Consider the following 12,551-nt stretch of genomic DNA (forward strand, 5'->3'; position numbering starts at 1 on the left):
AGTTAACCTAACCTGCATGTCTTTGGACTGTGGGGGAAACCGGAGCACCCGGAGGAAACCCACGCGGACACGGGGAGAACATGCAAACTCCGCACAGAAAGGCCCTCGCCGGCCACGGGGCTCGAACCCGGACCTTCTTGCTGTGAGGCGACAGCGCTAACCACTACACCACTGTGCCGCCGAGAAATTTTTATATACATACATATTTAGTAACCATTTCCATGCTTTTTTATATCACAGATCGACTTCATATAGAGTATATTACTTCATGATAAGTGCTTATACAGTTTTCTTTCTTTTTGGTCTGGTGTTTGTTCTTAAACCCTTAAAGTCGCTGCTTATTATTCATTTATTTAAACCAAGCTTTCCATTAATTGGTATAAATTATTCAGTAATTACACTGACATTAAGAACAACATGTCTAAATACAAGATTAAGCATTGTAGGTCACCCAGTAATGCATCCCGGAGCTCCTAAGGGTTTTCATATTTAAAGAAAAAGCTTTTTTATGTCATGTCATTATGTCCTTTTTGAAATGGACTCTTAATAGCATACGTGTTTCGGGGTTTTTAAATTGTAGTGTATTGTCAAATCTATGCTAGATGTTCTGTGTAGCTCGGTGTTGTGTGAGCACTCTGTGTTCGTGCAGAGCTGGCTGGCTGACCCTCATGGAGGTCCTGAAGGAGAGGAAAATATCAGAGCTCTGTTAGCCGAAGCCAAGCGCATTGCTGATCTGTGTGAGGACCCCAAAGAGAGAGACGACATTCTGCGCTCTGTTAGTGAGATCGCTGGCCTTACCGCCAAACTCGCTGAACTTCGCAGACAGTACGTTAACCAAAGCCATTCAAAACATGAAAAAGCTGAAAACTGATCATGATGCCATTTGCGGAATACTGTATATAGTCATGTGACCTTGACATGATCTTGATATTATAGTGAGTTTATTTAAAGTAAAATATATGTAGTATGTTTGGGGTTTTTTTTAGTGTTTGTTTAGATGGGTTAGATATACACTCAGGTTCTGTCAGTTGAGTGATACCTTTAGGTCTTTTGTATTAGTTTGGAAAGGCCTTATACGGTATATGTTTAATTATTGTGCCTTTTTTATCAGCAAAATCTGCCTTTGATCACCTCGGATTTATGTTAAGTGTCAGATCTGAGCCATATTAATCTATTCCTCAGGGGTAAAGGTGACACTCCTGAAGCCAGACTTCTGGCCAAACAGATTGGCACTGCTCTACAGAACCTGCAGGCCAAAACCAACCGTGCCGTAGCCAACATGCGGCCAGCCAAGGCTGCTGTGACCCTGGAAGGCAAGATGGAGCAGGCTCAGCGCTGGATCAACAACCCCAATGTCGATGACCGAGGAGTGGGTGAGCTCAATTACCAAAGCTAATAAATGAACAAGTGAATTATGAATGAAAACATAAGTAAATGAATGAATGGACATCAATCTATAAATGGGGAAGGAACTCATTTTTGAGAAGATGCCATGACCTAATTGTTAGAGAAGCAGCTTTGGGGCCAAAAGGTTGCTGGTTTGATTCCTTGGACCAGCAGGAATGGCTGAAGTGCCCTTGAGCAAGGCACCTAACCCCCCAACTGCTTCCTGGGCTGCTCTGGATAAGAATGTCTGCTAAACGCCTGTAATGTAAAGACAATCCAAGTTGGAAGTTGAGGTGTGTTTTCTTTGACTTTTACTGGTTGGAGTTTGGGAATCACAGGCTGCATCTATGAGTTAAACGCAATAAGATTTTCTGTTTTCTTAGTTAAAGCAGCGGGAAGCCAAAACGTCAATAAAATTCATCTTGTTCATTTCTCTAGCGGTCACATCAGACATTTCCTCAGTGTTGCATATCTGAAAATAAGCTAATGTTACACTTACATACATTCTTGCCAAAACTGATGCATGTTAGCATCAAACCACGCCATCCACCAACATATGCTACTGTTTTTGTTATTTTCTTTCTGCCTGCTAGGATTTGACACTTCGGTTTCACTGTGAAAACTTAAAAAACAAAAACACCATTACTTCTAATTTTAATATGAACTGTAAGACTAGAGTTAAGGAGAGAATAAAATGTCACGTGCAGAATGTGGTAGTTATAACATATGATCACACTGAAGAGAACGTTATTTGCTTACTATTATTTGCTATGATACCAAGTATATGCATAAAAATCTACAACCCCGATTCCAAAAAAGTTGGGACAAAGTACAAATTGTAAATAAAAACGGAATGCAATAATTTACAAATCTCAAAAACTGATATTGTATTCACAATAGAACATAGACAACATATCAAATGTCGAAAGTGAGACATTTTGAAATTTCATGCCAAATATTGGCTCATTTGAAATTTCATGACAGCAACACATCTCAAAAAAGTTGGGACTGGGGCAATAAGAGGCTGGAAAAGTTAAAGGTACAAAAAAGGAACAGCTGGAGGACCAAATTGCAACTCATTAGGTCAATTGGCAATAGGTCATAAACATGACTGGGTATAAAAAGAGCATCTTGGAGTGGCAGCGGCTCTCAGAAGTAAAGATGGGAAGAGGATCACCAATCCCACTAATTCTGCGCCGACAAATAGTGGAGCAATATCAGAAAGGAGTTCGACAGTGTAAAATTGCAAAGAGTTTGAACATATCATCATCTACAGTGCATAATATCATCAAAAGATTCAGAGAATCTGGAAGAATCTCACCAAAAGGTGCACGAAAACAAGTCCCACACTGCCAGCACAGCCGCTGCACCGCCGCCAGCAACATCACTCGGAACACCACGCCATGGATCCACAAAGTGAGCACAGAAGCACCGCCACGCAGAGCGCCGGTACGTCCCAAACCGCCTGCACAGCTGCCGCGACGCCACCGAGCAACATCGCTCAGAACACCACGCCAAGCACTAAAGCACTGAGCACTGGACAACCACGATGTTAAAATGAGCAACGAGCTCACTGCAGTCCATAGCTAGGAGCACAGGCATCACCCACGGTGAACCAAGGCCTGGAGGGAACCGACGCCCAAAACTGGGTCTGGAGGTACACCACAACCGGTAGATATAAACACTCAAACAAAAACAAACATCAAACTACACAAACGCAAAAAAAAAAGAGAGAGAAAAAATTTAAAAGTTCCGGTGATATGAGCAATCGTGCGCTCTGATTGGCTGCTCTGCTACTAGGCTATCAGCTCATGTACCGTGAGTAGAGAAAAACAAAATGGCAGCGCATGTTGCTGAAACAGCCGAGGACAAAATAAAAACTCTACTCGAAACAAAACCCACAAAAAAAAAAGCAACAAAATATGGAATAAAAGTATTTGATGGTAAGAATGCCTCATCTCATTATCTCTAGCCGCTTTATCCTGTTCTACAGGGTCGCAGGCAAGCTGGAGCCTATCCCAGCTGACTACGGGCGAAAGGCGGGGTACACCCTGGACAAGTCGCCAGGTCATCACAGGGCTGACACATAGACACAGACAACCATTCACACTCACATTCACACCTACGGTCAATTTAGAGTCACCAGTTAACCTAACCTGCATGTCTTTGGACTGTGGGGGAAAACGGAGCACCCGGAGGAAACCCACGCGGACACGGGGAGAACATGCAAACTCCGCACAGAAAGGCCCTCGCCGGCCCCGGGGCTCAAACCCAGACCTTCTTGCTGTGAGGCGACAGTGCTAACCACTACACCACCGTGCCGCCCCTGGTAAGAATGTATAATTTTTTATTTTTCAATAATTATTTTTATCGCATTTTTCACAAATTGCCCCTGTCATTTCGCCGGTTTGTTTACATTCTAAGCGAAAATGATTTTGTCGGATGTTTTGTATAAAGGTTTTATTTATCGAATTTGCAAAAAATCAAAATAAAAATGCTCAGTTTCTCAAAATCCAGTGAATGTGAACAGAATATAACAGTTATTCCACTCAGTCTCGTCATACATGGCTTATAGCTGACTCGGTGCTACGCACCTCATCAGCTATCAGCTCATGTACGACTCGATTTCATGGAATAACTGTTAAATGTAACATGAATCAGGTACATAATATGTCCAGTCCACCGTTTGTTCTGAGACTGAATAATAGCATACTGTAAGATCAATAATTTTTATTAATTTCCTTAAAAGATGGTAATGAGCGATGTGGCTATATTTATTTGTTAACGAGGAAGAAAATCCACCTAGGACTGTGTTAACTGTCGATAAAATACCAGCTGTAAACAGTAAACGTGAGGATTGCAGGGGTTTGAATGAAATCTAGTGAAATGTTAGGTAATGTGTTTTTGCTTGTTGCCAGACTTTGAGGGGAAAAAAATGCATGTCAGGGTGATTTGTCTTCTTGATATATTTCACTGTCTCCTTTTTTAAAATGAGCTCATCAAAATTGCCGATTCGTGATTTCCGCTTGACATACAGCATCACTACTTCACTACATTTACCTTAGTAAGTCAGTTGCAACAAGATCAACTGTGAGCTACTGCTCACTTACGTGTTCTCCCGTTCTCACTTATATCAGAATGCAAGCAATCGAAGGAATAGGACACTTATTATGAAGGTTTACTTCAACAAATAATGAACCCTGAAATAAGTAAGTAAAGAGCAGTGTTCTCCCCGGGTATTTCAAATAGCATCCTGGTAAACTGTCATTTTGAAATAGCATTTTGCTTCTTGAAATAGCGTCAAAATCCACCCTATATTTTTCGCAAATACATTCAGCCGGGGGCGGCACGGTGGTGTAGTGGTTAGCACTGTCGCCTCACAGCAAGAAGGTCCTGGGTTCGAGCCCCGTGGCCGGCGAGGGCCTTTCTGTGTGGAGTTTGCATGTTCTCCCCGTGTCCGCGTGGGTTTCCTCCGGGTGCTCCGGTTTCCCCCACAGTCCAAAGACATGCAGGTTAGGTTAACTGGTGACTCTAAATTGACTGTAGGTGTGAATGTGAGTGTGAATGGTTGTCTGTGTCTATGTGTCAGCCCTGTGATGACCTGGCGACTTGTCCAGGGTGTACCCTGCCTTTCACCCGTAGTCAGCTGGGATAGGCTCCAGCTTGCCTGCGACCCTGTAGGACAGGATATGAGATGAGACATTCAGTCGGTAAACAGGAAGTCGATGTGTGACAGACCTGAACACGGTAGACAAGGTCTTGAACCCCAAGCTGAAATTTAGTACCAAGTGACTATGATTTGTGGTTGCTGAGAAAAAAGGTGTTTCGGACGGACGGACGGACGGACGGATGGACAGAGTTAAATAAACCAGTATACCCTCCTCCTTCGGACCGGGGGTATAATAAATCCACTGTGAATCGTCAGTGATGTTCATTGGAAGAGTATAAGCCTGTTGGTGGGTTGATAGTATTAAATGCGAGCTAAACTTTTGAGGAATTGAATTTTACCTTTGTGAAGCACGTTACCACGGTAACTTGGTTCACTGTAAATGGGCACGGCTTTACGTTCCCCGTATATGGTTGCCCGTCTATATTTAAGCCTTTACATGCCAGAGACCATTTTTTGGAATTTGATATTTGCACCTCCTACTGAGCCTCGAAGTGTCTCATATTCAACCGATACACTGATGCTGCATCTTTTTTTTTGTCTCTGTCTCTTCCTGTCTGTATTCCGGTCTATCTCTGTCTCTCTGTCTGTCTGTCACTGTCTCGCTCTGCCTATCTGTGTTTAGGCCAGGCTGCAATTCGTGGGCTGATAGCAGAAGGCCGCAGGCTGGCGAACTCTCTGCCCGGGCCGTACAGGCAGGAGCTGCTGGCGAAGTGTGAGCGTGCCGAGCAGCTGATGCTGCAGCTGAGTGACCTGGCTGCTCGGGGAGAGGGAGAAAGTCCTCAGGGTCGCGCTGTAGCTGCTCAGCTGCTTGATGCTCTTAAAGTAAGAGGAACAAAGGCAGCATTGCCCTTCAGTAATTGTTTGAGTGAACCATCGCTGCAGTTCCATGTGCTACATGAATAAATTCTGCTGTGCCGTACAGTACAGTAAAGCTGATTACAATCTACAACAGTACAGTAAGGCCAGTCACTAGTGGAGCACTCTGAATGCCTGACTGAGTTCAGTTCACTTCATTTTTATTTCGAGAGCACTTTTAACAGCAGACTTTGACAGGAAGCAGCTTTACAGAAACCTGCTTGTAGATTTAGATTCTTCATGAGCAAGCCTGAGGGACAGCGGCAATAAAAACTCCTTGTGTGTGATTGAGCAGCGCCATCTTCTGGCACCTATTATGCACTGTTATGACCTAATTCTTCTTATTACCTAGTATTTTTTAAAATATATTTTTAATCGTATCATATTCTGTACATTACTGATTTATTTAATTTCGAACATTATTCTGTTTTCAGGATTTGAAAGCCAAGATGCAGGAGGCAATGACTCAGGAGGTTTCTGATGTATTTAGTGATACTACGACTCCCATCAAGCTTCTGGCTGTGGCAGCTACGGCTCCACCTGAGGCCCCCAACCGGGATGAGGTGTGTGAACCGCACATTACCTACATAGATATAAGGCACTAAAGAGTTTATATGTTTTTTTTTAATTATTATTATTGATCTATTGCTCAATACTGGAGCTCAATACTGGATGGCTCCAAATTGGCATGGTACGTAGCATACATAGTGTCTTTCTTTCTTTCTTTCTTTCTTTCTTTCTTTCTTTCTTTCTTTCTTTCTTTCTTTCTTTCTTTCTTACACAGGTCTTTGAAGAAAGAGCCTCTAATTTTGAGAACCATGCTAACAGGCTGGGGGCCACAGCAGAGAAAGCTGCTGCTGTAGGGACAGCCAATAAGAGCACAGTAGAAGGGATCCAGGCTACAGTGAAGTCAGCCAGGGAGTTAACACCTCAGGTATGTATAAGGGTCACCTCTGGGACAGTGTGTGTGTGTGTGTGTGTGTGTGTGTGTGTGTGTGTGTGTGTGAACATTACATTCTGCTCCTGTGTATATTGGCAAGAGTGACGGATTTGATATTTGACCATTGGCCAGCTGAGACTGAGATTCGGGATTTTGTAACTTGATTTATATTTTGTAACTCATTTATACACACAGTTGCTACACTCACTGGCCATTTTATCAGGTTAACTGAGCATATAGGGAGGTGTACATTGTAGGCGTCCTATTACATGAATCCTCATTATCTGTAGCCCATCTGTTGCCGTCCACCCGTCCACTAATGGCAAGGGATCAACATAGGACCAGATATTATTTCTCAGCACAGCAGTGACACTGACTGACCTACTAGTGGCATGCTTTTGAGCATGGTGCTGATGCAAGCGTATCAGGGGAAAAAAAACAGTTGTAATTGTGGGTTATTTCTAACTACTGTATTCGCTATTTATCACATCTATGCAGTGTGGGAAATAAAGCCGGACCTGCAGACACTGACTAGTAATTTTCACATTTCTTCCTATGTATTTCAAAAGCATTGGACCGGATGGCCGATAAAAAATAATTCGAATGTGTCCATCTGTATTTCAAAAGCATCAAACCAGATGACCGATGAAAAATTGTAAAGATATGGGTCTAATCTACTTCTAATTTTCTTCCAAATGTTACACTGGGCGAATACATTATGTCGTAACACGGCCTGTGATTGGCCGATTGCGAATGCTCTCGATGAATGACAAGTCGCCTCTCATCAGCGAGTAGGAGTGCATTCTGGCCTGACACCACGCAACACTGTTATCAGCTGGGTAGGTATACAACTAACATTAAAAGAAAATAGACTACTACAGGTTTTGGACTCTGACAAAGTGTTTTTTTCCATCGTATTTTAACCCTCTGGGGTCGAGAGCTTCTCCGGTGAAGCTCGTCAGGTTTAGAATGAGTAGGTCATGGATCTTCGAGTTTTTATCATACAAGCATGATAAACATATTGACAGAAACTTTATACTTTACACTTTCCTATGCGCCCACTGCCAAATAATATTATATTTTTTAAATGACCTTAATTAGATGAAACATAAAACTTGTCACCTTACTCAGTCACACCAGAGTCGGAGCGCTGAGCTCCCATTTACGCGTTCATAAAAGACTATTCACGTAGTAACAACGTGATAATCACTTCCACTCTTTCAGTTTCGATTGGTTTCTCTTTCACTGTGTTTTCTTCTATTTTCTAAGTTCTAGTCCGGCAGATTTTAGTCTGAATGCCAAATGATATTACCATGTCTAGTTTTGAGCCATTTTAAAAGTCATTTTATTTCAAGGTTACTTGGAATCTCATCTCATCTCATTATCTCTAGCCGCTTTATCCTGTTCTACAGGGTCGCAGGCAAGCTGGAGCCTATCCCAGCTGACTACGGGCGAAAGGCGGGGTACACCCTGGACAAGTCGCCAGGTCATCACAGGGCTGACACATAGACACAGACAACCATTCACACTCACACCTACGGTCAATTTAGAGTCACCAGTTAACCTAACCTGCATATCTTTGGACTGTGGGGGAAACCGGAGCACCCGGAGGAAACCCACGCGGACACGGGAAGAACATGCAAACTCCACACAGAAAGGCCCTCGCCGGCCACGGGGCTCGAACCCGGACCTTCTTGCTGTGAGGCGACAGCGCTAACCACTACACCACCTTGCCGCCTACTTGGAATCTCAGACTCAAAATTTTAACTCTATGTAAGAATAGTTGTGTTGTTAATCACTAAATTTCTTATAGACTTATTATAAACATAGTATAAAAAAGTCATTGTTGATGTAATGTTTCATGAGTGTTATTATAGTACCTATACGAGTACCAGTAAGTTGTAACCATCTGGAACATCCTTGCCCCCCATACTTTGTTCTAGACATGGAACTGATCTGTGTGTACTACTGTTTTCTTGGGTGTAACTTTAAGCACGTTTTTCTTGAATCTTCTGACATTTTTTGTAAGTTATATTCAGTTTGTAGTGTAATTAGCAACTATTGTCTTGTGTTATTTGGCCTTTGAAGATCACAAAAATGTCCCTGAAAATAGCTGAGAAGCCATCTCCAGGCATCGAAAGTCCTTCACCCTGGACCCCCGGCCACGTTGTTCTGGGCTTTTGGCCCATCACTCAGACAGGCTGAAATTTGGACGGACAGACAACATTTCAGACTTGTCTGTCCTGTGACAGTCCGCTGAAAATTCCTTATTTCCCACACTGTCTCTCTGTCACCACACTGAGCTCTGCTCTGAAGTCACACACAGACCACAATCAATAACGTCAATCTACCCACATTTTGTGCAATATTTATACTTGTGGTTATTTATCTATTACCAAGTGCAATATCCTTCTATTGTGCGATATCTGTTACCACAATATCTATTTTTGTGCAACATCCTTCTTTCCTTCTATTGTGCAATATCTATTGCCAAGTGCAATATCCTTCACAAGTGCTCAGTGAATGTTATGTCTGTACATTAGTATATCTTTCATGTTTGTAAACCCTTGTAAATCTTGTATCTTTTATGTAAATCTTGAATCTTTTAGGTATACCGTATATCTGAGGACCGTTTCGTAAGGCAGCGCACTGAATCGCGTTGTGTATCTTACACAACGACAATAAAGCAATCTTGAATCTTGAATCTAATTATGAGGACTTTTGCTGATCGCAGTTTTTGTTGTATCTGATGTAAACTGGACTTTTGTTTGGAATTGTTCATTGTCCTGTACAGGTTACTTCTGCTGCACGCATTTTGCTCAAGAACCCTGGCAACCAGGCAGCTTACGAACATTTTGAGACCATGAAAAACCAGTGGATTGACAATATTGAAAAAATGACTGGTATGCCAAATGTTTGCTTTGTTTATTATAAATATAATGTATTGCTTACAGTTTAATATGCACTCTCAGTTATAAAGAAAGCTAAACGGTACTGTTCCTTGTTGCTGCGGCAGGACCCTTTTCTTTAACATGCATCTTTCACCTGGAAATCTGGATATAGTGCATCTTTCTAATGTAATGATTAAAGTTAGATGAACAAACTGTAATTGGTTTTTAAAGTAAAGCTTTAAAGTTACACTACATGCACTTTTCTAGGTAAAAGATATTTAGTAATAGTATAAAAGATGTATACTTGAGGATACCATTCCAGTGACAAGGAAAGGTAGAGTTTAACTTCCACTTTTTGAGTCTTTTTTTTAAATACTTTTTTTTAAGCCAGCTATTTTCTATGGTAGTACTACAGGTATACTACATGTTATAAACTATGTATTATAGTTAATAATAGACTATGCATAAATAGAATGTGAGAGCATGCTCTTGGGCAGCACGGTGGTGTAGTGAGTACTGTCACCTCACAGCAAGAAGGTTCGGGTTCGAGCCCAGTGACCAACAGGGGGCCTTTCTGTGCGGAGTTTGCATGTTCTCCGCGTGTCCGTGTGGGTTTCCTCCGGGTGCTCCAGTTTCCCCCACAGTCCAAAGACATGCAGGTTAGGTTAACTGGTGACTCTAAATTGAGCGTAGGTGTGAATGTGAGTGTGAATGGTTGTCTGTGTCTATGTGTCAGCCCTGTGATGACCTGGCGACTTGTCCAGGGTGTACCCCGCCTTTTGTTCGTAGTCAGCTGGGATAGGCTCCAGCTTGCCTGCGACCCTGTACAGGATAAGCGGCTACAGATAATGGATGGATGGAGTTACAAACCTTTCTTTGTCACTGGGCTGGTACCATGAAGTGTACATCGTCTGTACCTTTAATCTAGCTCTCTTACCTGGAACCATGAATATATTAAACCTTAAAAAAATTACATTTAATATAGCAGTTTTGCCAAATGAAATTTTGTTGCACACATTATAATGACGATAAACTTCTTCTTCTTCTTTTTCTTCTTTTTCTTCTTCGTTAAGGACCCCTCAAACATCTTTCAAGTTTGCTCTAAAAGCTAATTAAAGCTACACAGCATGCACCTTCCTACAAAACATGTCTCTGTGGTGGTCCCACCCCAGCAACAAGGAAAAGTACAGTTTGGTACCTTTATTTCTGAGAGTGTATAATGTACTAGGGCTGGATAATATGATGATACCAAAATCCTGATAAATTATGTCACAATATGCTTTTTCTGAGATATCATGTATATAGAGGATATTACACCTGGTGCAAAGATATGAAATTTATCTTTGAGTGGTGAACTATGTATATTTTCAACATGAGAAGATAAACTGCATATCTCCGTGCCACCGTGTAATGTTCTTTATATTATATGGACACATCCACACACACACACACACACACAAAAAAACCCCCCGCAAGTTAATCAAAAGAATTTTAATTTTGAACCGGTTCGCCATTTTGGCAATGCACGTCTAGTCAGCAGGAAAACACTGGGAGTGACGTCATCGGAATGAAATATCGGGAATTATTATACATAATGACACTTTTTCGATGGAATGAAAACGTGTGTTCTATTCCCTTCTAGTGGGTTCCATTCATTTGGTTTGACAGCATGCAATATTGTTATCATATCGCTTATCCTACGTCTATTATGTCACTGTACCCAGTGGAGAATGAGCGTTGAATATGGTTTATGATAGTGCATGTTGTCAAGACAACATTACATCACACATTGGAGCTCATGCGAATATTCAGTGAGAGAGTTTTCCGCTGCACATGTGCAGAAGCATTTCTATGTTCGCCAGGAAAGAGAAAGACACATTGAACACCTGAAAGGCTACTGAAACTTCATTAGATATTCTTCATGCATATTTACATACAAGAGAAAAACATACCAATGGAAATCGAAAAACTGGAAAAGAGAGTGTGTACGTATAATAATAGTAATATTGGCTGGCTTTTTTTCATGGTATATCAGATTCCATTCAGCTAGCATGATATTGAACTTGACGAGTTTAATATCATGCTAGCTGAATGGAATATATCTGATATACCACGAAAAAAGCCAGCCAATATTATTTAAATATGTCACTCAGATCCGCGATGTATTTCATATGAAAAATGTGAGTTTTTCAACACGAGAAGATAAACTTAATGCCTTCAAGCCAGCGTGTGATTTTCTTTTTATTATATTGACATATTCACAAACAAAAAGTACCCAAATTTATTAAACAGTTCATCGATTTCCCCATGAGTGACATATAGAGAGTTAGGTCACAGTTTTGCTTCTCCATGTCCTGCATGTAGCTCGTATGAAAAATACGAGTGGTGTATTCCCCAGTAAAGCACTCGTGTCCATATAATATATCATGATATCTTTTTATTAAAATATTAATTTTTAAAAATAATTAATTACAGATTGGAAGCCACTTATATTATGTTAAAATTTTGTACAATTTTTTTTCTCCTTTTCATTATAAATATATTTTGTTATTTTTTTTTTCAGCAAAATAATTTTTACATAAAAAGAAAAATACACATATTTTTGTAGACATTATATAAAGAGGACAAACAATTATTACTTTTTTAAACACTACTAATTTGCTGGCATGCCGTTAGCTAACCTGTATTGTGATTCATATCGTGTATTGTAGAAATGTTTTCAAGAGTTGTGATTTTTGTTATATAGTCCACCCCTATAATGCACGGCATACAGACTCCAGTAGGCGTTAGTTGAGTAAAATCACATCCA

The 12,551-nt window shown here is 41.1% G+C and overlaps 1 protein-coding gene across 3 annotated transcripts in view; it reads left to right on the forward strand.

Moving 5' to 3' along the window:
* The window catches only part of vcla (vinculin a), a 94,178-nt gene that overhangs the window by 69,377 nt on the left and 12,250 nt on the right, over positions 1 to 12,551 (forward strand). For all 3 annotated transcript variants that reach the window (XM_060926113.1, XM_060926111.1, XM_060926112.1), the window contains exons 10-15: positions 650 to 825; positions 1,183 to 1,373; positions 5,679 to 5,878; positions 6,346 to 6,474; positions 6,696 to 6,845; positions 9,646 to 9,754. In XM_060926113.1, coding sequence (XP_060782096.1) covers positions 650 to 825; positions 1,183 to 1,373; positions 5,679 to 5,878; positions 6,346 to 6,474; positions 6,696 to 6,845; positions 9,646 to 9,754 — 955 coding nt within the window. The remainder of the gene's footprint in view (positions 1 to 649; positions 826 to 1,182; positions 1,374 to 5,678; positions 5,879 to 6,345; positions 6,475 to 6,695; positions 6,846 to 9,645; positions 9,755 to 12,551) is intronic.

Source organism: Neoarius graeffei, chromosome 7, assembly GCF_027579695.1.
Source record: "Neoarius graeffei isolate fNeoGra1 chromosome 7, fNeoGra1.pri, whole genome shotgun sequence".
Classification (NCBI taxonomy): Eukaryota; Metazoa; Chordata; class Actinopteri; order Siluriformes; family Ariidae; genus Neoarius; species Neoarius graeffei.